Raw genomic sequence first — 20,999 nt, 5'->3', positions numbered from 1 at the left:
CTGCAGATTTGATGAGCATCCCCTCAGTTCCTTCATCCAAGTCATAAAGACGTTCAGTTCAGTTTATTGTGTTTACATTACACACATAAAAATAATAATAACAAGAATACTGCTGCTTATAGCGGCTTACATTTCTGTTTCCTGACCTTTAGAGGATAAATGATTTCCTATTCCTCATTTAAATTTTATTACACGAATTTGTAAAGCTTTGGCAAAAAAATTGTTCTAAAGGATATATATCTCTCTACATCAGACAACAAAAATCAAGTCTTTGCAAGAGACGTCCCTCCCTTCTGCGATCTTAACAAATGGGTAGATGTAATTGTTTCTAAGATCATTATAAAATGGGCATCCAAGGAGTACATGAGTTATGACACAGAGTTGCAGCCGCAAACTCTATCCTCCTTAAAGGTAAAGGTAAAGGGACCCCTGACCATTAGGTCCAGTTGTGGCCGACTCTCTGGTTGTGGCGCTCATCTCGCTTTATTGGCCAAGGGAGCTGGCGTACAGCTTCCGGGTCATGTGGCAAGCATGACTAAGCCGCTTCTGGCGAACCAGAGCAGTGCAAGGAAACGCCGTTTACCTTCCCGCCAGAGCGGTACCTATTTATCTACTTGCACTTTGACGTGCTTTCGAACTGCTAGGTTGGCAGGAGCAGGGACCGAGCAATGGAGCTCACCCCGTCTCGGCAAGTCCTAGGCTCTGGGGTTTAACCCACAGCGCCACCCTATCCTATCCTTCTTAGGAACTCCTTTATGTCAGCCCATTTTTATAAAGACATTGAACTACAACGGGCCCAGGACAGAACCCTGTGTCACTTTTCCCGAGGATGACGAGGAACCAACAATGAGTACTCAACCAGCCAGCTACAAATCCACCTAGCAGTTACCTCATGCAGCCCACATTTCTTCCAGCCGTGGGAGATGAGGCAGGTGCACAGACCAGATTGAGGCTGTTGGGATCCTTAGGAGGCAGTTTCCATATACATTGACCAGATCTTTCAAGGAGAGTCCATGTACTGTAATAGGTGATACATTTGGAAAGAGATAGCATTATAAAATCCTGTAGTCCTTTGATATACAGTCATACCTCATGTTACATCTGCTTCATGTTACGTTCTTTCAGGTTACATCCCACGGTGACCCGGAAGTACCGGAAAGGGTTAGTTCTGGGTTTCACCGCTTGCGCATGCGCAGATGCACAAAATGATGTCATGCACAGAAGCGGCAAATTGCAACCCGCGTGTGCGCAGACATGCAGCTGCGGGTTACGCTCTTTTCATGTTGTGAATGGGCCTCCGGAACAGATCCTGTTCGCAACCAGAGGTACCACTGTATAGAGCAGGAGGTGTCTTATCTGTCTAGTGTGAAACGTAAGACTGAAATGGCAGCTGCCAGCGTATTAGCTGCAGCACGATAATCCTCCAGTTCTGTAACATCTTTATTGGTCCAATCCTGAGACTGTCTCCACCCACAAATTTTCTACCTGGACTCTTCAATGGACATCAGAGGCCCTTCCTTCTCTCTCTCCCACCACCTGAGGTCCTGTGGGTGGACACATAAGACATGTCTTGGTGCCAGAACTATGGGACGTCCTCAGAATGAGGCCTATCCTGTTCCATTGAGGCTACTGCGAGAAAGACTGTTTGAGGGAGGTGCCCTGTTAACAATGATTCTGTATTCAGCTATTACCGTACCTCTCCTGGTTTTTAGCACAGGACTCTGCTGTGCTGCATTTTCCTCCTTATTCCATATTTCCCTCATATTCTTTCTTTGCTTGTACAGTTAACTTCTTTTTTAAATGGAAAGCTTGGGTAGAGATATTGTTTGAAGTGAAGACTAGATCACCTCTATGGATTTCTTGTTTTAAACCCTATAATAAGCAGCAGATATTGAGGGTGATCAGTGAGGAGTTGGTTAATGCACAGTTGCAAAGTATTAATTTGAAATATCACATCCCCGCATCCCCGCCATTCAGTCTTGAGCTATGAACAACATAATCTCCCTCAGCTTTCACTTTCATGTGCATAATGGGATTCCTTTAGCAGTGCTTGGTCCGAGGATGACAGGATGGTGGCAGTGGGACAAATCCCTCTTTAAAACATTTTGTACCGCAATGCATGGGAGAGCTGGTTAAAGGGCAGCTCATTTGAGCGAAAGTGTAACCTTTGCATAGCTGCCAAGGTTGTTGGGGACCTGTGGCGGTTGGTGACTAAGTGCCGGTCACACAGCTTTGGGTAGCCTTCAACAGCTTTTACTCGTACGCCCCCTTCCCCCCCTTCCTGCCAGCCTCGTGATTCTAAATAACATGGGGGGGGAGCAGAAATCCTTGGAATAGGTTCTCATAGCATGGCTCTTTACTGGTGAGCTCTGGGGAGCCGAAAGGGGCAGAGGAATTGGCATCGAGGAGCTGATAAACATTAGGGAGAGCAGGCAGCAGCCCAAAGTCATTCCCTATCCAAAAGGGTTCAGTTTTGTGCAAAGGATGTTGGGGATGGAGATCTCTCTCTCTCTCTCTCTCTCTCTCTCTCTCACACACACACACACACACACACACCCCTTCTCTGCTCTGTTTCAATTAATCCAATTTAAAATGCTCCATAGAAAGTAAGACAGAGTTTGGAAAGACTGGTGCTTCCAATACCATCTCTGTGCCAACTTCTCCCAATGGCCTTTGCCTTCTCTGTAGTCTGGCTAGAAAACTGCCACCGGCATCTTTGTATGGAGCCACATGGCAGAATGCACGTCCAAAGAACCTTGTGAAAGCCCCTCTGAGAGTTATTTCTTTCCTCCCGTTTCTCCCACTACCACATGGGAGCTGTAAAGCCATGCTGCCCGCATGACAAGAGCGTGTGCGCCAGGTTGATGGTGCTGGAAGTTGCACTCGAGTTGTCTCTAAACGTGGGTGTGACCAGCACTTGGAGGGTTATGAGAGACCTTAGCATTGCATTCACTGAGCTCTGCGGCTCAGCAGGTCCTTTCAGCGTGAGGCCAAAGGAAAGGCAGGCCCCTCTCTGGAGTGTTTGCTAATGAGCAGAAAACTCTCGGCTCTCCTTTGTGAGAACTTGGAACAAACCTGTGCAGCCACAGCAGAGGCAGACCTACCTGATCTGTCTATCTTGCTCGCTATCTGCTAGCTACAGCCTTTCTAACAAATCATGCAATTTAAACAAATTATATTCAATCTGATAGGCACATTACAGTGGGGAAAAGGAATGAGGAGGAGAAAAGCAAAATAGGCAAATCTGTGTAGCAACTCTTAGAAAGTATTAGATGATGGAGTGGCAGGCTGGCAATGGGAACAGTTCTGGGAAGGGAGGAGTCAAATGGCCAGTGGTGCTAGCCAAGCCAGTGGGACAGGCCCTTGCATCAGATGCTGGCAAGAACCCAGAGTCTATTCTAACCTGAGAGAATCATAAAATCATAGAGTTGGAAGGGACTATGAGGGTCATCTAGTCCAACCCCTCAATGCAGGAATCTCACCTAAAGCATCTGCTAAAAAACCAAGGAAGGAGAGCCATTATACCTGTCGATTAATTCCAGTTCTTCAACCCCAGCTCCATTCCCAGTGTCCATTGTGTGTTTTTGGTTAGAGAGAATGGCCAGGGAAGCTGTTTTAGTGCTGTCCATTGAACTATTCCTGTTAAATTCTGCCTTTCCACACTGTGGGATCCAGTGATGTCCAAAGCTGTTGCCCTCTGGTATATTCTTCCTAGTAGACTTGCAGCAAACCACAGTTGAGAAGAGAAACCATATACAGTGGTACCTCGGGTTACATACGCTTCAGGTTACAGACTCCGCTAACCCAGAAATAGTGCCAGTTACAGATAGGTAGCCGTGTTGGTCTGCCATAGTCAAAACAAACAAACAAAAATTCCTTCCAGTAGCACCTTAAAGACCAACTAAGTTAGTTCTTGGTATGAGCTTTCGTGTGCATGCACACTTCTTCAGATGCTGGCAAGAACCCAGAGTCTATTCTAACCTGAGAGAATCATAAAATCATAGAGTGCTTCAGGTTAAGAACTTTGTTTATAGAGTGCTTCAGGTTAAGAACTTTGTTCAGGTTAAGAACTTTGTTTCAGGGTGAGAACAGAAATCGTGTTCCGGCGGCGCGGCGAAAGCAGGAGGCCCCATTAGCTAAAGTGGTGCTTCAGGTTAAGAACAGTTTCAGGTTAAGAACGGACCTCCGGAACGAATTAAGTTCTTAACCCGAGGTACCACTGTATTTAGAAGACAGACTGTGTGAGCCCCAAAGCCACTTCCTTCACTGCCTCTCCCTGTTCACGGCATTCCTGCTTTGATGCTGATTCTCTAAGATATGTCATGGGGTGGTCTCCTCTTTCTCCATGGCAGATGGTTCAAATGATGAATCCCAGGGGGGAAGCATGGACTCTGCTGGTTCATATCTGCCTAGTCTGAGTTTCTGCTGATGCAGATCTGCTGGTGGAGGATCTTCTGTAACAGTGTTTGTTAAGATGGAATTGCGTTTAAAGGCTCAGGACACCCTCCTTGGCCATCTGCTAACTCCAAGCCCGCGTGTTAAGCAAATACATCAACAAAGTCCAGCAGGCAACAGATGGATCCTCTGCCAGCAACCTGCTGAGAGGGTTCAACAGCTTCCTGATTTCTACTTTGTAATGACCCAGCATATCCTCTCCTCCCCACTCGCAAATGCTTAAGTTGCCTCTTTTTTGAGCAAATTGGTCAGACCATCTAAATTCATCAGCGAGCAGGACTTTGGCTTCTGCCACTTTAAATCCAGAGCAATTCTGCCCCCTCCAGTCTCCATTTACAACCCCGTGAAGTAAAGGCAGCTGGGCATGAAGCCACATACTTTGAGGTTCAAAAGAGCTGCAGGCCAGTGTTGCCCATCTCTTCAGATACAAGCCAGTGTGACTTTCCAATGGAGGCACATGCTATACACCGTGTGTGTGTCTGTGTGTCTGTGTGTGGTGAGCACCGAGCAGCAACTTTCTTACTGTACATCCCAGACCAAAATCATGTGGCCTGACTTCTCCGAGCTGCCGTCTTCTGAGCCACGTCATGTGTTGTGTTCCTAGAAAATGGGCTCCCTGTCCAGTGCCAAGGCTGCGGCCGAGAAGATGCAGAGGACGGCAGAAGTTCAAGTGGCCAAGATGGTGGAGCAGAGCCAGGAGTTGGAAGGAGCCATTGCAGAGCTGGAGAAGCAAAGCAAAGAACTCCAGCAGGAGCTGGAGAGCATGAGAGGAGAAGGAGGGAAAAGGGAGGAAATAATAAAGAGCTACGAGGTGAGCATTGATGCACAACCCACAGCCAGCATGTGTGGCTTTTTATATCCTATTTATTAAATCTCCAAAAATGTTTCAAAGCATTTATCATCATATACAATTTTTTTAACATCCAGAGTTTCTTCTTGACTTCCCACCCCTCCTTACCTGATTTTTTTTTTACTCCTTTTTTTAGTTGTTTTATAACAGATATGTTTTTTAGTATCTAAACCCCACTAAAAACACTAAAACTACCTAGTCATCGTGTTGTGCTGCTTGGGCAAACGAAAAAATCTGCCCATCATTCAAATCCACTAATCCACTGCTTAGCCACAGCCAACATGTTTAGAAACCAAAAGAAACCTGTGGCTTTGAATGCTCAGCTGTAACAAAGGCACAAGTGGAAGGGTTTAGGGTGACCTTTGCCGGTCTGGAGCCTCTAGATGTTTCAGACTACAACTCCCATCAGCCCCAGCCAGTATGGCTTGCGGGCCTTGTAACAAGGGGCTGGGCAGAGTGAGGAAGGTGAAGTCCGAACAAGATGGTTTCTTTTTTTATTTGCTTTATTTTGTAAATACTGTACAGAAGTCACCCTTCTGCATAAGATTGTCAGGTTGAACACAGTAATCATGCCAACACAATCATAATAACTAAAATCACCCTTGAAGATACACACTTTAAAATTAACTTTGTGCTGCTATTGCCTTCACACACACACACACACACACACACACACACACACAAACAAACATTGGGTGAGATTCACCTTTTACTCATTGTAGACCCACTGAACATAACTAAGTTAGGCCCATTAATTTCAGTGGGTTTGCCCTGAGTGAAACTTAGTTGAATATCACACTCAGGTTTTTTAAAGTATTGTGGATTGTATATTTATTTGATTTTGTTTCTACGGGGATATACGCTTGGTATTTATCACTCCTGTTATACAGAAATCTCCAAATGGGTCTGAACTTCAATGCCTAAAACTCCTGGTAGAGGACAAGGATCTAGAGATCATGCTAAGGGTGGCCAAATTCTGTGCGACTGCCATAAAACTTAGGGAATAAGCTGTACTACCAAAGTGATTAAGGTTTTAAATAACAATTTTAGGTTATATTTTAGTGATCAAGATTTAATATATATTTTTAACTGCCACTATATCTAAATTGTCACTGTCATACCCAATTGCAATTCAATGTATTCCTGTTGTGTTTTATGATTTTCCTGATATTGTAAGTGAGCCGGAATCGGTCTGTGGCCGTAATAATAAATTCATTTGATTTTTAAATTGTGAACCGCCCAAAGGACACCATGGAATGAAAGCAAAGTAACAAAAGTAGTGGACCATAACCAAGAAAGGGCATGAAAACTCTAAAACTACTTAGTCATCATGTTGGGCTGCCTGGGCAAATGAAAAAATCTGCCCATCACTCAGATGACATCACCACCATCAGGAAAACTTCTCATAGAAAAATTCCAAATATTTGGTGCCTTTAACCCCCGCCCTCCCACTTTACTGCTGGGGCAGGGGGTGTCAAGGGAGGGTTTCAAAGGATGTGAGTGAGATAAATGGGGAAGGGCTGTAGCTCTGCATGCAGATGATCCTCAGCTCGATCTCTGCTGACATCTCCAGGTGGGGCTAGGGACCCCGGAGAGCCTCTGCTGGCCTGTGTAAACAGTATTAAGCTAGGTGGACCAATGGCGTGACTTGGTATCAGGCAGCTCCGCGTGCAGCTGCAATAGCAGGGTTCAGAAAGCAATCCCTTGACCCTCATGGGGCATGCAGGGAGGGTGGGGAGGCCCTAAGCCCACACAACTACTACTACTACTACTACAACAACAACTACTACAACAACTTATTATTTATACCCACCCATCTGGCTGGGTTTCCCCAGCCACTCTGGGTGGCTTCCAACAAAATATTGAAATACAAACAGCCCTACTAGAAAAATTAACCAATAAACTGAAACTGACACGGGGACAAACAGAAGAAGACGCCTTCACCCCGGTATGGCTCCCCTTCATCACATACTCAGCCCAACAAGACAATGACAATAATCCACCAACAGCATACAAATCAGTATGGCTAACCTGATCCAGAACACCCATCCACCCCACTCACGCACGAAAACAAAGATCACCACAGCCAGTCACAAACAAACAACCACATCCTAGGCCAACCCCAACCTCTCTCAATACCAAAGGAACAGAAGTGAACAGCACAAGCAACGCTGACACCAAACCCTACATACATTAAGCATAGTAGAAACATCGCCACCTGACCCCACCCTCACCCATCTCCCCCCCTAATGTCTCAACAAATGAAACTGATTTGTAAAAATGTTACATGGAAAAAATATGAGACATTACACATACTTCTGTAAAACAAGAAACTCTTTAATAAAAAAAGAAGCATAAAAAAAAAATACAATAGTGCGCCAAACATTAAAAGCTTCCCTAAACAGGGCTGCCTTCACTTGGTTTGAGGAGCTGGGTTAAAAAAAAAAAAAAGCAGAATTGGTGCCACAAGAAAGAGAGCCAAGCTAGGTGAATATGTAGACTCATTGTACGGGAGCAGGAGTTTTGGAGTTCCAAAATGGGCAGAAGTTTGAAATGTTGTATCTTTGGGAGAGACACCGTGGGGAGAATGCTTCCTCCGTTTTTTCAAAGATAACCTTGTCTTTTATGGCAGAAAGAGAAGCAGCGCTTGGAAGAGGCCCTGGCACGTCTGGCAGAGGAAAGGCAGGGGCTGGCACTGGCCAAAACCTCTCTGGAAGCCCAGCTGGAGGATGCACAGGTAAAGGAAAATCTGACTCCCAGACTTGCATCAGGCCTGCTCCGTCCCCTTTTGCCTTCCCGGCAGAGCCTTTGGGCTTCCATGTCCTCTGGCCTTTACTGGTGTCCCTGGTGGTGTCACCAGCAGCAATGCTTTCCTGCCACTGTTGTTGAACATCAGCATCGTCTTTTGCCTTCTAAGTTTTTGTATCCCTTCGACTTGCTTTGCAGCATTCTAAGCTGTCATTTTCTTCCCACGAAGCTGGCATGCTTCTCATGGAACGGTGAGCAGCAGATCAACAGAACTGCTGGTTCAGGGGACTTGGAAACGGGCTGGATCTGTTGCCGCCACTGCTCCAACTTTATCTCATTGGTAGTGTGGGCTACAAGCAGAACATGCAGTTTTTATTCTCCAGCACTTAATGCTTTTGCCATGCAGCCTTCATCTCCGTCTGATCTGAGTTGGTGTTGGTTGTTTTTCAAGGATTTGTAAACAAATGGTGAAGTTAAATGACCTGTGAAAGATGGACTCATGGGGCTGCAGGAGTGTTTTGGAATGGAGCAGGGCTGGCAGATTTAGTTTAAAAAAACACACACAGAGAGAAAAACACAGTGGTAGCTTTTAACATCATATTGTATTCTGGTTAAGTGCTACATTGTCTGCTAGGCTCTTTTTCTTCAGGAGAATTCAAGGATCATGCTCCTCTTTGCACCCTCTTCTCCTATTTAAATCCTGGTGTGAAACTTTTCAGCTATAAGAACTCCCTTTTATAGCAAGGTAGATGAGCACCTCAACCCCAGAGTCTGCCACGACTGGACCTAATAGTCAGGGGTCCCTTTACCTTTACCTTTAAAGGATGCGGGTGGCACTGTGGGTTAAACCACAGAGCCTAGGACTTGCCGATCGGAAGGTCAGTGGTTCAAATCCCCGTGACGGGGTGAGCTCCCGTTGCTCGGTCCCTGCTCCTGCCAACCTAGCAGTTCAAAAGCACGTCAAAGTGCAAGTAGATAAATAGGTACCGCTCCGGCGGGAAGATAAATGGCATTTCTGTGCGCTGCTCTGGTTTGCCAGAAGCGGCTTAGTCATGCTGGGCCATATGACCTGGAAGCTGTCTGTGGACAAACGCCGGCTCCCTTGACCAGTAGAGCAAGATGAGCGCTGCAACCCCAAGAGTCATCCACAACTGGACCTAATGTTCAGGGGTCCCTTTACCTTTAAAGACATAAGAGTGACCCCTCCTAGCTTTACTTGTGCTGCTGAGGAGTCTCATTTGCCCCATGCTTTCCCCACTGGGGTGGGGGGAAACCTAAACAATCAGATTCAGAATATGAACTGTACACATTGAGCAGGGTGAGTTTTTTGGGGGGCCGGGCGTGTGCAGCACATGAACCCACATTTACATAAATGCCCTTGATTCACCATTGTCCGTTTCGCGCACTGAATTTGCACTTCCCTGGTGCTCAACACAGTCAAATGCTAGGTGTGCTTCTGGGTGTGATATGTGCTTGGCGGTACTTTACTTACAATGTAACCTCTGTATTTAACCTTTAAAATACTGATTGTGCCCACAGAGCAACATTAAAAGCCCAGGTCCCTGCGCCAGGGAACTTAAATCGGAGGACCCCTTCTCTGATTTATTTTTTAAAAAGTTTCTTGTTACAGCAGGGATTCTCCCCCCCCCCCATTTGCTCTCATTTCTTGGAAGAATGTTAAGTGCATAGATCAAAAAAATTGCAAGAGAGCATCTCACACGGTGGCTTTTTTTCATGGTTGCAGAAGGACGTCAGCCGGCTGAACCAGGAGCTGCAACAGTTAACTGACCGGCTGAAAGATGAAGCTAACCAGAAGGATCAGTTAAAGAGGATGAAGAGTGAATTAGAGAATGAGAGGTGGCAACTGGACAAGACTATTGAGAAGTTACACAAGGAGGTACGAGCTGGCTGGAGATTAAATATCAAGGGCAGGGGGAGAGAAAATAAAAGACCAAATTGTACAAAAGGGTTAGAGAGAAAGAGAGAAAGAGGTACAAATGAAAGTGAAATGTGAACTTTGCACTTAATGTTTGGGACCCAGGGAAGATCAATAGGCGCTTTTAGAGCAGGAGTTGCAGCTGGGGCAGGAACACAGCCATCTATCCCTAGCGCAAAACTGCAGGAAACGGACAGCACTTCATCTGGGGCCTGAAATGTCAGCAAACCTGGTGATTTATTTCCAGCAAAACTTAAGAACAACACATTTCTTGCTGTTTTTTTTTTTAACCCAGCGGCCTCAGGGCTGGCTGCAGCAAGCACAGCCAAAGAAACACACCTATGCCAGCTCTTAAAAAGGCAGCATAACATGAATTAGTCAGAATGACTGCCCTTTGTCTCTCCTCCCCCCAGCTTTCCATTCCAACCCACAGCCCTTCTTTGCTGCTCCTTTTCTTGGTATAATTACTTACAGCTTCGTTTTTTAAATGTTTAGAACCACTTTTCTGCTTGTATGATGAAGGTAGTGTTCAGTGTAACCTTAAGAGTTATCTTTAAAAATGCAAAATGAACTATTATTAGCCATTTCATGAAGCCAGATGAGACCATTGTCTCAGGCCTTCTCCTGGGCCACTCACTCGCCCTTCTCATTGCCAACCAGCACTCCTGGAACTGCCACTTGCATGCTCACCCACCAGTGCTGAGAGCCAGGCCAAGTCCCCACGGTTTAAGTAGCCACTGTGTCTCTACAAACACTATTCAAAGACTTTATAGCAGAGGTGGGGAGCCTGGTGCCCTCCGAGATGCTTTTGGACTGCGACTCCCATCATCCTTGACCATTGGCCATGCTGGCTGCCAGGGCTGATGGATGTTGGGGCTCCAGCAGCATCTGGAGAACCAGAGAAGTTCCCCACCCACCTCTCACTTTAGATGGTAATTTGTGAGCAACACAAGCTGAGAAACCACCAGTCTGTGATTTGCTCTTTGGGCTTCTGTATTCAGCCTAAAGCAGGGGTCCCCAAACTAAGGCCTGCGGGCCGGATAAGGCCCAAGGGACTCATTTATCCGGACCGTGGTGACTGCCGCCGCCCGCTCTTACCGGCACTGCACTGTGCAGCTGCCCACTTCCGGGTCAGAGGAGCACTGGAAATAGAGTGTGCGCATGCATATGGGCACGCGCTCCCCCGCCCTCCGGCCCACCGCGTGATTGGCGCTGGAGACACTGGCCCGAGGCATGGTAAGTTTGCTGACCCCTGGCCTAATGTTTTTGGATATGCCATTTCGTAGTTGGAGTGATGATGGGAGCCTGCTATGGGCATCTTTTGATTGCTTCCTGTTTCTTGCTAATGCTTCCTTTCCATTTTTTGCTAGATGGCAGAAATCACTGAGGTTTCACGAACATCGACGCTGGAGCTCCAAAACCAGCTTGATGAATACAAGGAGAAGAATCGCCGGGAGCTTTCCGAGACACACAGGCAGCTGAAAGACAAAAACCTGGAGCTGGAAAAGGCCCACCTGGCGTCCCTCAAGATGCAAGAAGAGGTAATGGCTCCTCAGTCTGGAAGAATCATCCTGATTCTCTGGGACAATGTGGACTTTGCTGGGGGGGGGGTGTGGCAGGGAGAGAGAAAGAGAAATCCCAATCTCACCCAAGTTAGCTCCATCCAAGTCCTTGCCAGCAAGTGTCCTGTTTTGGTCTCCCATGGTCAAGAGAGAGGTAAGAACAGACACATTGAGCAAGCTTCAGTGTTTTAAAAAAATTTGAGAACTTATCAGTGGAGGATATAAAAGAATGTGGCTTGTTCATCTTTGAAAACGGGCCATTTTCTGTGTTATGATTTACACAGGAACCTCCCTGGGCAAAGTGGTCCAACAAGAAACCTGTATTCCAGCATGATTCAGTAACTGACTGTAAATCCTATAATGAGCTTAAAGGGTCACTGATCATGTAAACGAGCTCCAGGAAGAAGGGAGGGTTTGGCTTGCTGTCCAGGGTTACTGAGTTATTATCTAAGGCTTGCTAAACTAGGAGATAGTTTAGTTAGAATGTTTTTTATCCCATCCCACGCCTGTCTCCCCAAAAAGCCATTGGCATGCTGCCATCTTGTGGCTGGAAGGAAATCATGCAAGATCACTGAGACAAACAGTTAAGAAGTGCAAGTTCTGACTTAACAGACTTTGCTCATGAAAGAGCCTGGACTTTAAAAAAAGTCTCTGCGTGAGTGATTCCACGTGGAAACATTACATGGAGATTGTTAATCTGCACACTATATCTAGAGCTGTATCTGTGAACAGAAATCTAAGATTCTGAATCTGGAAGTGGTATTATATTCAAATAATCTTTTTCCACATGAGGTGCTCACAAAGTCACCCAAGAAAGTCCACGAGCACAGAACACACCACCAAAGGCAATTTGTACACAGCTGTGCTTCTCTTTTGGCTTGCTTAATGAGCCACAACGTCCAGATATCTTGTAGCTTTGCACAAACGGCTGGATCTTCATTTGCCTTGCCTCTCTTGCTCCCATGTTCCCGTTTCCTTTAGACAACCTTCCTCAATCCAGTCCCCTTGAGATGCTTTGGAGATTTGTACGCAGAGGTTGGATGGCCATCTGCCATGGATGCTGGACTAGGTGTCCCTTCCAACTCTATGATTCTATGACTACAACTCCCATCAGTCCTAGCATCATACAGCTGTACTGGATGAGGGTGATGGGAATTGTAGTCAAGAACATATGGTAGATACCGGTTTGGGGAAGGTTGTCCCAGGAGGCTGGGGTGAGTTTTTTTACTTGCTGATCTGGGCAATGCCCTTTGCTTAACAAATGTGGCCAAAGATTCCTGATATTGAGAAAATAGAGCTGCCTTATTTGGTATTTCTTTCTGTAACCAGTTCCTTTCTTTGCTCTCTCCATATCTCAACAATCACTTTCTTCTTCTCAAACTGGAGCAGGCACCCCAAAATGGTTAAGCTGCTTTCAGTGTTGGCTGGACAGGTGAATTTTCACAAGACACCTCCCAAATGGGTTTGCTTGCTACACTGGGCCAGGATTCCTGCACAGGGCAAGGTGGTTTGTTCAAGGGGTGGGCAGTTAGCCTTATGGGGATCCACTGCCCTTTCTCACCTTTGAATCAGGCTTGGAGGGATGTCAGGCTTATCAAAGCAGATGGGCCCATGAATCTGTACTTGGAAAATGCAAGATGGATTTACTTTGCCCTATAAGTTTCTCTTTCCGCAACAGACCAGACTAGTGATTGCCTCCTACCCAGGGGGGTCTTTAGCCCACAATTTCTTCTTCTTCTTCTTTCAGATGCATTTTATGGAAAAGGAATTACGAGATCACCAGAGAGCTCAAGATGAGGCTATTACCAAAACACAGCTTCTGGAACAGACTTTGAAAGCCTTGGAATATGAACTGGAGGCCAAAAATCACCTGAAAGAAGATAGAGCAAGACAGGACAAGATCATGGAGGTAGGTGAGATGAGTGGGGTGGAGGGTGGGACAGAGCTGAGTCATCTTTTCAGGCACCACCAGGAAGATGAACACGGGGAGGGGGACTGACTCCAGCTCTATCTCCTTTCCATAAGCATCACCAGAGGCCAATGAGGTTTGGTTTGATTGGCTCTCTCGCTTGTCTCACACAAGACTATTTAGCTGCTTGGTCTTTGCTTACATGTTTCCTTCCTCCCTTCTTTCGGGAGAGGGAAAGACATGTTGCCCAGATGTGATCAGCTGGCTATTTGAACTGGAGCAGGCCGTCCCTGGCACTGGGACACAGAGCACCCACAGAAACACACCCTACACACAGAGCTGCAAGGGAGTGCATGTTTCAAATCTCACCCTGCTCTATTTACACTCCATCAAATGTTGCCCCTCTAAGTGCCCCTTGAGGTTGCTGGTACATTCAGCCCAGTCCTTTTCTCTTCCCCTCACCCCCTGCCACATTTCCACACCTCCTTTCAAAGACTGTTTCCAAGGGAGTATTACAAAAAGATGACAGTAGAATCATAAAACAGCAGCTAAGCTATGTTTTGGCACTCACAGCTCTGCTTGAGTATGTAGAAGCCCCCCGAGGCATCACCGACCCCTTTTCCAGGAAGGGGAACTGGGAAGACTGCCCTTGGTCTGGAAAAGCTGCCCACTCTGTGGGCTGTGTCAGATGTGGACCTCTGGTTTTCCGGGGTTCTTCATGTGATGCTGCCATCATGGCTGAGGGGAATGAAACTCTGGTTGCCCTAAAGAACTGCCCCAGAGAATTTTTTGGGGATTTCACATCCAGTTGCTGATTCCTTTCAGCTTGAGAGATATTGAATGATGATCAACGTAAGCCAGAGATGGGAGCCTGTGACCCTTTAGTTAATGTTGGACTATAATTGCCGGCATCCCTGGCCATAGACCATGCTTGTTGGGCTGATGAGAGTTGGAGCCCAATAAACCTTTGGAGACCCACATGTTCCCCATTCCGGAGATAAACACTTGGTACTGGAAAACACCAAAAATCCCAGCACTAAAGGAGTGGCAACTTAAATTATCCGATTATTTGGAGCTGGCTAAATTGACACAGAAAATAAGAAATCAAAGAAGTGCAAAATTTAACAATGAATGGGATAAATTTAGGATATATATGGAAATAGAGACAAGGGGAAAATTAAAATGTTGATCAGAAACACATATGTACTTATAGAAATCACAGTAGGCATGAGATAACACTTACTACGTAAAAAGTTTTATTAAGGAATAGACACAGCAGATAGATAAACAAGATAATAATTTCCGAAATCGAGATAAAGGGAAGTCGAACAATGTCATCAAAGTTGTATGTATTTCATGTTTTGTTTGTTTGTTTTTTTCTCTTTTTCTGTTTTTTCCTTTTCATTTTGTCTTTTGTATGTTTGTGAAATATATTTATGTCAAAATTTAATAAAAAATTTAAAAAAAAAAAAAACACTTGGGAGCGCACAGTCCTCACCAGTGCTTTTCCCCCTGTTGCTCCATGTCAGTATGCAGCACCAGCACTGTTTTCCAGCAGCTTAAAGCAGGAGAACAATGACTGGGGGCTGCTCAGTCCTCTGCACCTTGGAAGTGTTTCCAAGATCCCGTTTCCCTGCTTCCCACTTCCTCCAGTTTCTTAGCATTGCCAGTGACAAACATCATAGTTGTCATTGCTGTTGTCATCATGGCAGGTTATTCAGCCAATCCCATCTCCACCCCGGCTGTTCCCTGAGTCCACTGCCTCCTCTGCCCACTCTGATTTGACCAGTGAGAGAGACTGTTATATGGAAGGTGACTGACAGCTGGTTTCTGGGTGGGTGGGTGGGGAGCAGTGACCGGCAACTCTGCAAGCCATTGGGGGCATGATTTGCAAAGGCGGGAAGCGCCAGCAGCCAATGAGCTTTGAGAAGGGAAAGGAAGGGGTTGAGGGAAAGAAGCCATGCAGGGAAGGCGCTTCTGGTGCCTCGTCCCACCGCACAGGCGCCGTTTCCCTCTCCTCTTCCCGCCTCAACGCCTGTCTCCTCATGTGGCTGTGTCGCCAGGGGAGATGCTACAGCTGCTGTAGGGGCGCATGTGGGACTTTGCCTCTTTCGGGAGCAAGGCTGGCGCGCCTTTGAGTGGTACGGTGAGTACCAGACCATTTTCCTGGTAAAAAACACTGGTCCTCACCCAGTTTCTAGTCCTCAATTCTTATATTCCCAAGTTTGCCTTGGTCACCCACTGCTACTCCTTCTTCCCACTCTCAGCCACTGAGCCAATGTTGTGTCATCTCTTTTAGTACAAGATGTCCCAGCTGGAACTCGAGCTTGAAGAGGAGCGGAACAATTCAGACATCTTGTCTGAAAGGATCAGCAGGTGCAGAGAGCAGGTACCTGAGCAGGGGGAATTCTCCACTGGGCAGCTCTGGCTGGAGGGAGCACATTAAGATTCCTGACAATCCTCTGGAGTTCTCTAATTGGGCCCAACCCACCAGCCACTACTCAGCTGTGTTTCTAGGGATTCCATTCACATTCTCCTCCAGACAGCATACAAGACGATTGCCCTGTGAAATCCTTGCAGCTACTCTGTGTGGCAGGTTGCACTGGGAGAGTAGGACTGGCCTAGGGTGAGTTTCGGGGCCGTGCCAGGAATGTGAGTCCAGCATTCTGTCAGCAGCATCAGCTGGCAATGAATCTCTCTGTTTCTTGTGGGTTTGAATTGGGCATGTACAAGCCTTCTCCTCTTCCTTCCTCTCTCCTGCTTAAAAGTTGTTTGTATTTATGCAGCATTTTGTGGGGCTAGGGCAAGGGGGCCCTTATTGGACCCACAGACCATGCCAGTGTTCAGTGGGGATGCTGCAGCCTATTCTTTGCCTGGGATCATGGAGTGGAGGTAGCCTTCAAGGGATGTAGCTGTAGTTTTTAATCAGAAGTTTTAAAGGAAACGCAAACCACCAACTTTCTGACCAGCAGCATATTATGTAAGTTGGGAGGCGGGGTGTTGGGTCAGGGCAAAATAGGTGTTTGTCCCAAAGGCTCTGGAGCCCCTAATTTTATACGAGTTACAAAGTTTTCCTTGTTCTGAGTCAACACTAGGATGGCCAAAGGATGGATTCCCAGGAGACTATTTCAGGGTCTGCTAAACATTCACAATAAAGCAAGGACTAATAATGGGTTTGTTTTGGTCAACATCGTTGATTAAGGGTGCCAACTGACCCAGCCCCGTTTGCCCCTGTGCCTTTAACAAAGGTTTGGGCTGTGGCGATGTGCAGGTGTCATTTCCATGGCATGGATGAAGCTAAATGTTGTTACCACTTGCTAATTGCTGCTGAAGTGACAGCAGCAGGGGCTGACTGAAAAGTTGGCAAACCTTTGGGTGACCCAGGAAACTCCCCTCCCCCATTGCTGGCAAGCTCCCTTAATATGAAGTTAATGGAGACTAATCTGTAGAGTGATCGGCATTAAATAGAAAATATTGCCTAAGTTTTATGGCGCATTTAACTTCTTAAACTGCTGTTCGTCATGATTGAGAAGCTGCACATTTCTGCTTCGAAGTTAATGGCAGCTCTTCCAGCTCAGCAGGTGAGAGTTGTAGCTTCTTCATAGCCCCATCCTTCAGGTGGCTTTGAGAGGAAAGAAATAATTGAAATGTGATTGTGGGACTCCAGGGCCCTGGATTGTGTTCCCTGGATTATGCCCACTGTGTTGTTGGCATTCGAGCTGGAGTGTAAAGAGGAGAAGGGAACATGCGGCTTGCTTTTGCAAAAATGTAAGGAGATGGGAGAACCAGTTGTATTTATGTGTCATTTTGTTTAGTCAGTCCCTAAACCTTGAGTAAAGAGACACCACCCAGAATCAATGCTGAGGATGGCACTATCAGCAGGAACAAAACCCTGTGTTATTATTATTTGCAAAGCCTGCAGGGGTGACTTGAACCCGAGTCCAGCTGTGGATATGAGAGAGCCTTCTTTGGCAATGCCACTGTGCCAGTGGCCAGCATTCAACAGCAGCCCTTCTTCCCCTACTGCCTGGATGCATTCTCGTCCTGCAGCAACTAACAACTGCGGCCGGGAGACGGACGACCAAAGAAATAAAGCCGACTGAACATGAATTAATTGACTCCGGAGCAGCTTCTCTTGAGGGGCCTGTTTCCATAGCGATGGCACAGTAAATGAGCAAAGGATGAAGTTACATTGGCAGGGCTGTCATTCACTTCTTTTGGCAAAGCAGTCCCAGTGGATGCTGCACACCTGCTCCTCACTTGACGCAGGTGCGTGGAGCAGGCAGATGAAAATGTGGGAAGTGCCGGCTCTTTTTTGGCCAGAGAGGCATCCAGGCTTCTATTAGCTCCCTTTATTGAGCAGCTGAGTGTTTCTGCTGAGTCAGGCGGCCCAGGAAACAGGGAGGGCTGAGGCTTTATTTTCTCCTGGCTTTCCCCTCTTGAGGACTAGTGAGACGTGCGTGTGTCCAGTGGGAGACGGAAGACAGCGGCTGCAGCCGTCTTAAGGCTATTATTAGAAATCAAATTACTTTTCCCCTTGACAACGAACTCCACAGCTGCGCCTTGTCCAGAAACAGACCCAAAGCACCAAGCTCTCTAATAAAGGCCCCTTGGACCGGACATGCTTGCTCTTCAATGGGCCTCCCTTCCAGCTGCAGCAGCTGCTACCTGAAGCGGTGCAGTTCATGCTTGTGCTTGTCATAGAATTAGAACATCTTTGATGCATTGGGGAGGAGAAGATAAAAAAATTCAGAAGGGCACAGTAGGCCCATGTTTCTTCTGTCCTAGTGGCCAAGATGTGCCAGTCTGGGGCTATCAGAAACCTGCCCCTAAATCAAAGGTAGGCAAACTAAGGCCCGGGGGCCGGATCCGGCCCAATCGTCTTCTAAATCCGGCCTGCAGACGGTCTGGGAATCAGCGTGTTTTTACATGGGTAGAATATGTGCTTTTATTTAAAATGCATCTCTGGGTTATTTGTGGGGCATAGGAATTCGTTCCTATTTCCCCCCAAAAATATAGTCCGGCCCCCCACAAGGTCTGAGGGACAGTGGACCGGTACTCTGCTGAAAAAGTTTGCTGACCCCTGCCTAGATCCTTCACCAAATTTGATCTTCTCCACCCATCTTTTTTCCTTAAAAAATGTTTAGGGGTACTCTCATTTTGACTCAAGAAAGTCACCATTTAATAGTGCAAATTGGGGAAAATAAATACAGTAAATGGACAAAAGTACAAAGAACATGCATGACCTCATATTACACAGCTGACAGCTCGCAGTAACGCTCACTTCCGTCTGAGACTCGGGAAACACCAGGAAAGGAAATGAATCTGCCGTTGGAGGTGGTAACAACTATACTGACCAATCACTATGCTAGATTCCAACTCCTACTTCACACATTAAATGCTTGCTTCTGTGGGAGTCTCGGGAAACACCGTGACAGGAAATGAGGCTGCCATCGGGGGTAGCAACGGAACTGACGATTCACCGTGCTAGAGAAGAAACTAATTTTTTTAACATTTTTAGTTTCTTCTCCCGTTAGATTCACAAAATGTTTAGGGGTATGCGTACCCCTGCGTATCCCCCCCAAAAAAGCACTGTCTCCACCAAGGAAGAACAAGACCCTCCCGTGGCCCACAGCTCAGTTAACACCCCTTGAGAGCCGCACCAAAGGTTGCAATTCAGAGAAGCCCAGCAAACCCTGACGAGACCCCTGCTTCAGACCCCCCCAGCATTGGGCACAGTGAGATTGGCACCACAGGCAGCCCTTGGGGAAATGTCCACCAATAGACAATACTGTGTTGACCCTTCTACACAGAAGCATCCTTCAACCACCACAGCAGCAGCATCCATCACCTCAGTGCCCCTTGCTGTCCTACATCCATCCCTAATGTGAGACCCAGGGATGGCCGCCCACATTTTTCACAGCCTCTGAGCACACAGAGGACACAATAGCTCAGTGTCTGGAACCTCACTGTGACCAGCTACATCCAAGCCCGCTGACAAACATCATCCATTTAAAAGCTGCATCTTTAATTAGTTGCTCATTAATTCCCCCCTCCCTTTCAGAATTTTCTTTCATTTTGTCTGGGCCTCCTGGAGCAATTATAGCAGAGTTTTCTGCATGACCCCAATAAAAGGGCCTTGTAAAAGATGGAAGTAGGGACGGTGGGCACTCCATAACAAGATCTTCCAATGTCCAGACAAGAACAATGGTTTCAGAAGTTCATGGTACTTGGGGTGTGTATGTGTGGGCATCTGGAGAGCATATGCTGTCATTTGGAATTTGGTGCACATTGGGATGGACACATTGTAGGGAACTGCCCCAAAAGTAGTTTAATATCCTTAAAACCTGGACACAGTCCAGAGCTCCTGCAAGGGTCTTCCCAGACCCTGTGTCTTGGATATGATGTCAAACTGAACCTTCCACTGGGATCCTCTTTGTCCTCATTTTCCTATAAAATGGCGCTGGTATCTTTGGCTAGTATCTCATTCCATCTCTCTCTCGGTCTTTGTGTGGCTATGTTTTTTACCCTCAGAAAATGACTTTGCTTTCCCAAGCTCTACTTCCCCCACTTCATGCCCCTTCTTGACCCCCCCCTTCTGTGGCTAAGCTCCTCCTTTGCCAGCCCCTTTTGTCTTCACCCAAACCCACCATTTGGTCTTTGCCCTCCCCACTGCTCCCTTGGGTCAGGAATAGCTCCCTCCTTCAGAAGCAGCTTTACACCGGGCCAGACTATTAGTTCATCTCAGCACTGTCACCTTTGACCTGCGACCTGAGCCTTTTTTAACTGGAGGTGCTTCTGGAGATTAACCTGGGACCTCTTGCAAAGTGTGTGCTGGGCTACATTGAGCTACAATTTCTACTCTCCTCCCATCTGGCTTCTTTTTCCACAAGGCAAGCCTGATGCTCCTTTCTTTCCCATCCTCGTCCATCCTCATACTAATATTCATGCTGCCCTTCCCACCACTTGTGCCCTTTCTGCCCATTTCAGACTGGAAATGCCCTTAGCTGTGGCCAAGTGGGTTGACTACTAGCCATGATGGTTGTGTACTACTTTCAGGATCAGAGGCAAGGCCAGCTGCTGAGTACAGTGGTACCTCGGGTTAAGTACTTAATTTGTTCTGGAGGTCTGTTCTTAACCTGAAACTGTTCTTAACCTAAAGCACCACTTTAGCTAATGGGGCCTCCTGCTGCCGCCGCGCCGCCGGAGCACAATTTCCGTTCTCATCCCGAGGTAATATTTCTGGGTTAGTGGATGTCAGGGAACTGCCATCGGAGCCAAAGGAGGAGAGAGGGCTCCAGAGGGATGGTGGAGAGGGTCCCAGCAGGAAGAGGGACAGCTCATCTGCTGGGGAAGGAAATCAGCGTAGCACCAGTGGAGAAGGCGGGCAGATGGGGGAATCGGAGAGAAGGCTCCAGGACTCCTCACCGGAGACCAGCGAGGAGAGCACGGGTCCTCCGCTGCCCACACCCTCCCTGCGCAGAAGGCTTCCGCGCAGGGAGAGTAGGCGGAGACTTGGCGTCAAAGAACTTCTTTGCT

General features: G+C 47.0%; 1 protein-coding gene across 2 annotated transcripts in view; it reads left to right on the top strand.

Annotated features, from left to right (window-relative positions):
* CGNL1 (cingulin like 1) overlaps window positions 1–20,999 on the top strand; it is a 77,963-nt gene that overhangs the window by 47,131 nt on the left and 9,833 nt on the right. For both annotated transcript variants that reach the window (XM_079953184.1, XM_079953183.1), the window contains exons 9-14: window positions 5,060–5,266; window positions 7,938–8,042; window positions 9,798–9,950; window positions 11,360–11,530; window positions 13,299–13,460; window positions 15,760–15,849. In XM_079953184.1, the coding sequence (XP_079809310.1) occupies window positions 5,060–5,266; window positions 7,938–8,042; window positions 9,798–9,950; window positions 11,360–11,530; window positions 13,299–13,460; window positions 15,760–15,849 (888 nt within the window). The remainder of the gene's footprint in view (window positions 1–5,059; window positions 5,267–7,937; window positions 8,043–9,797; window positions 9,951–11,359; window positions 11,531–13,298; window positions 13,461–15,759; window positions 15,850–20,999) is intronic.

Source organism: Podarcis cretensis (genome assembly GCF_951804945.1).
Source record: "Podarcis cretensis genome assembly, chromosome: 14".
Taxonomy (NCBI): Eukaryota; Metazoa; Chordata; class Lepidosauria; order Squamata; family Lacertidae; genus Podarcis; species Podarcis cretensis.
Note: the sequence above shows the minus strand (reverse complement) of the source record. Positions and strands in the feature narration are given on the sequence as shown.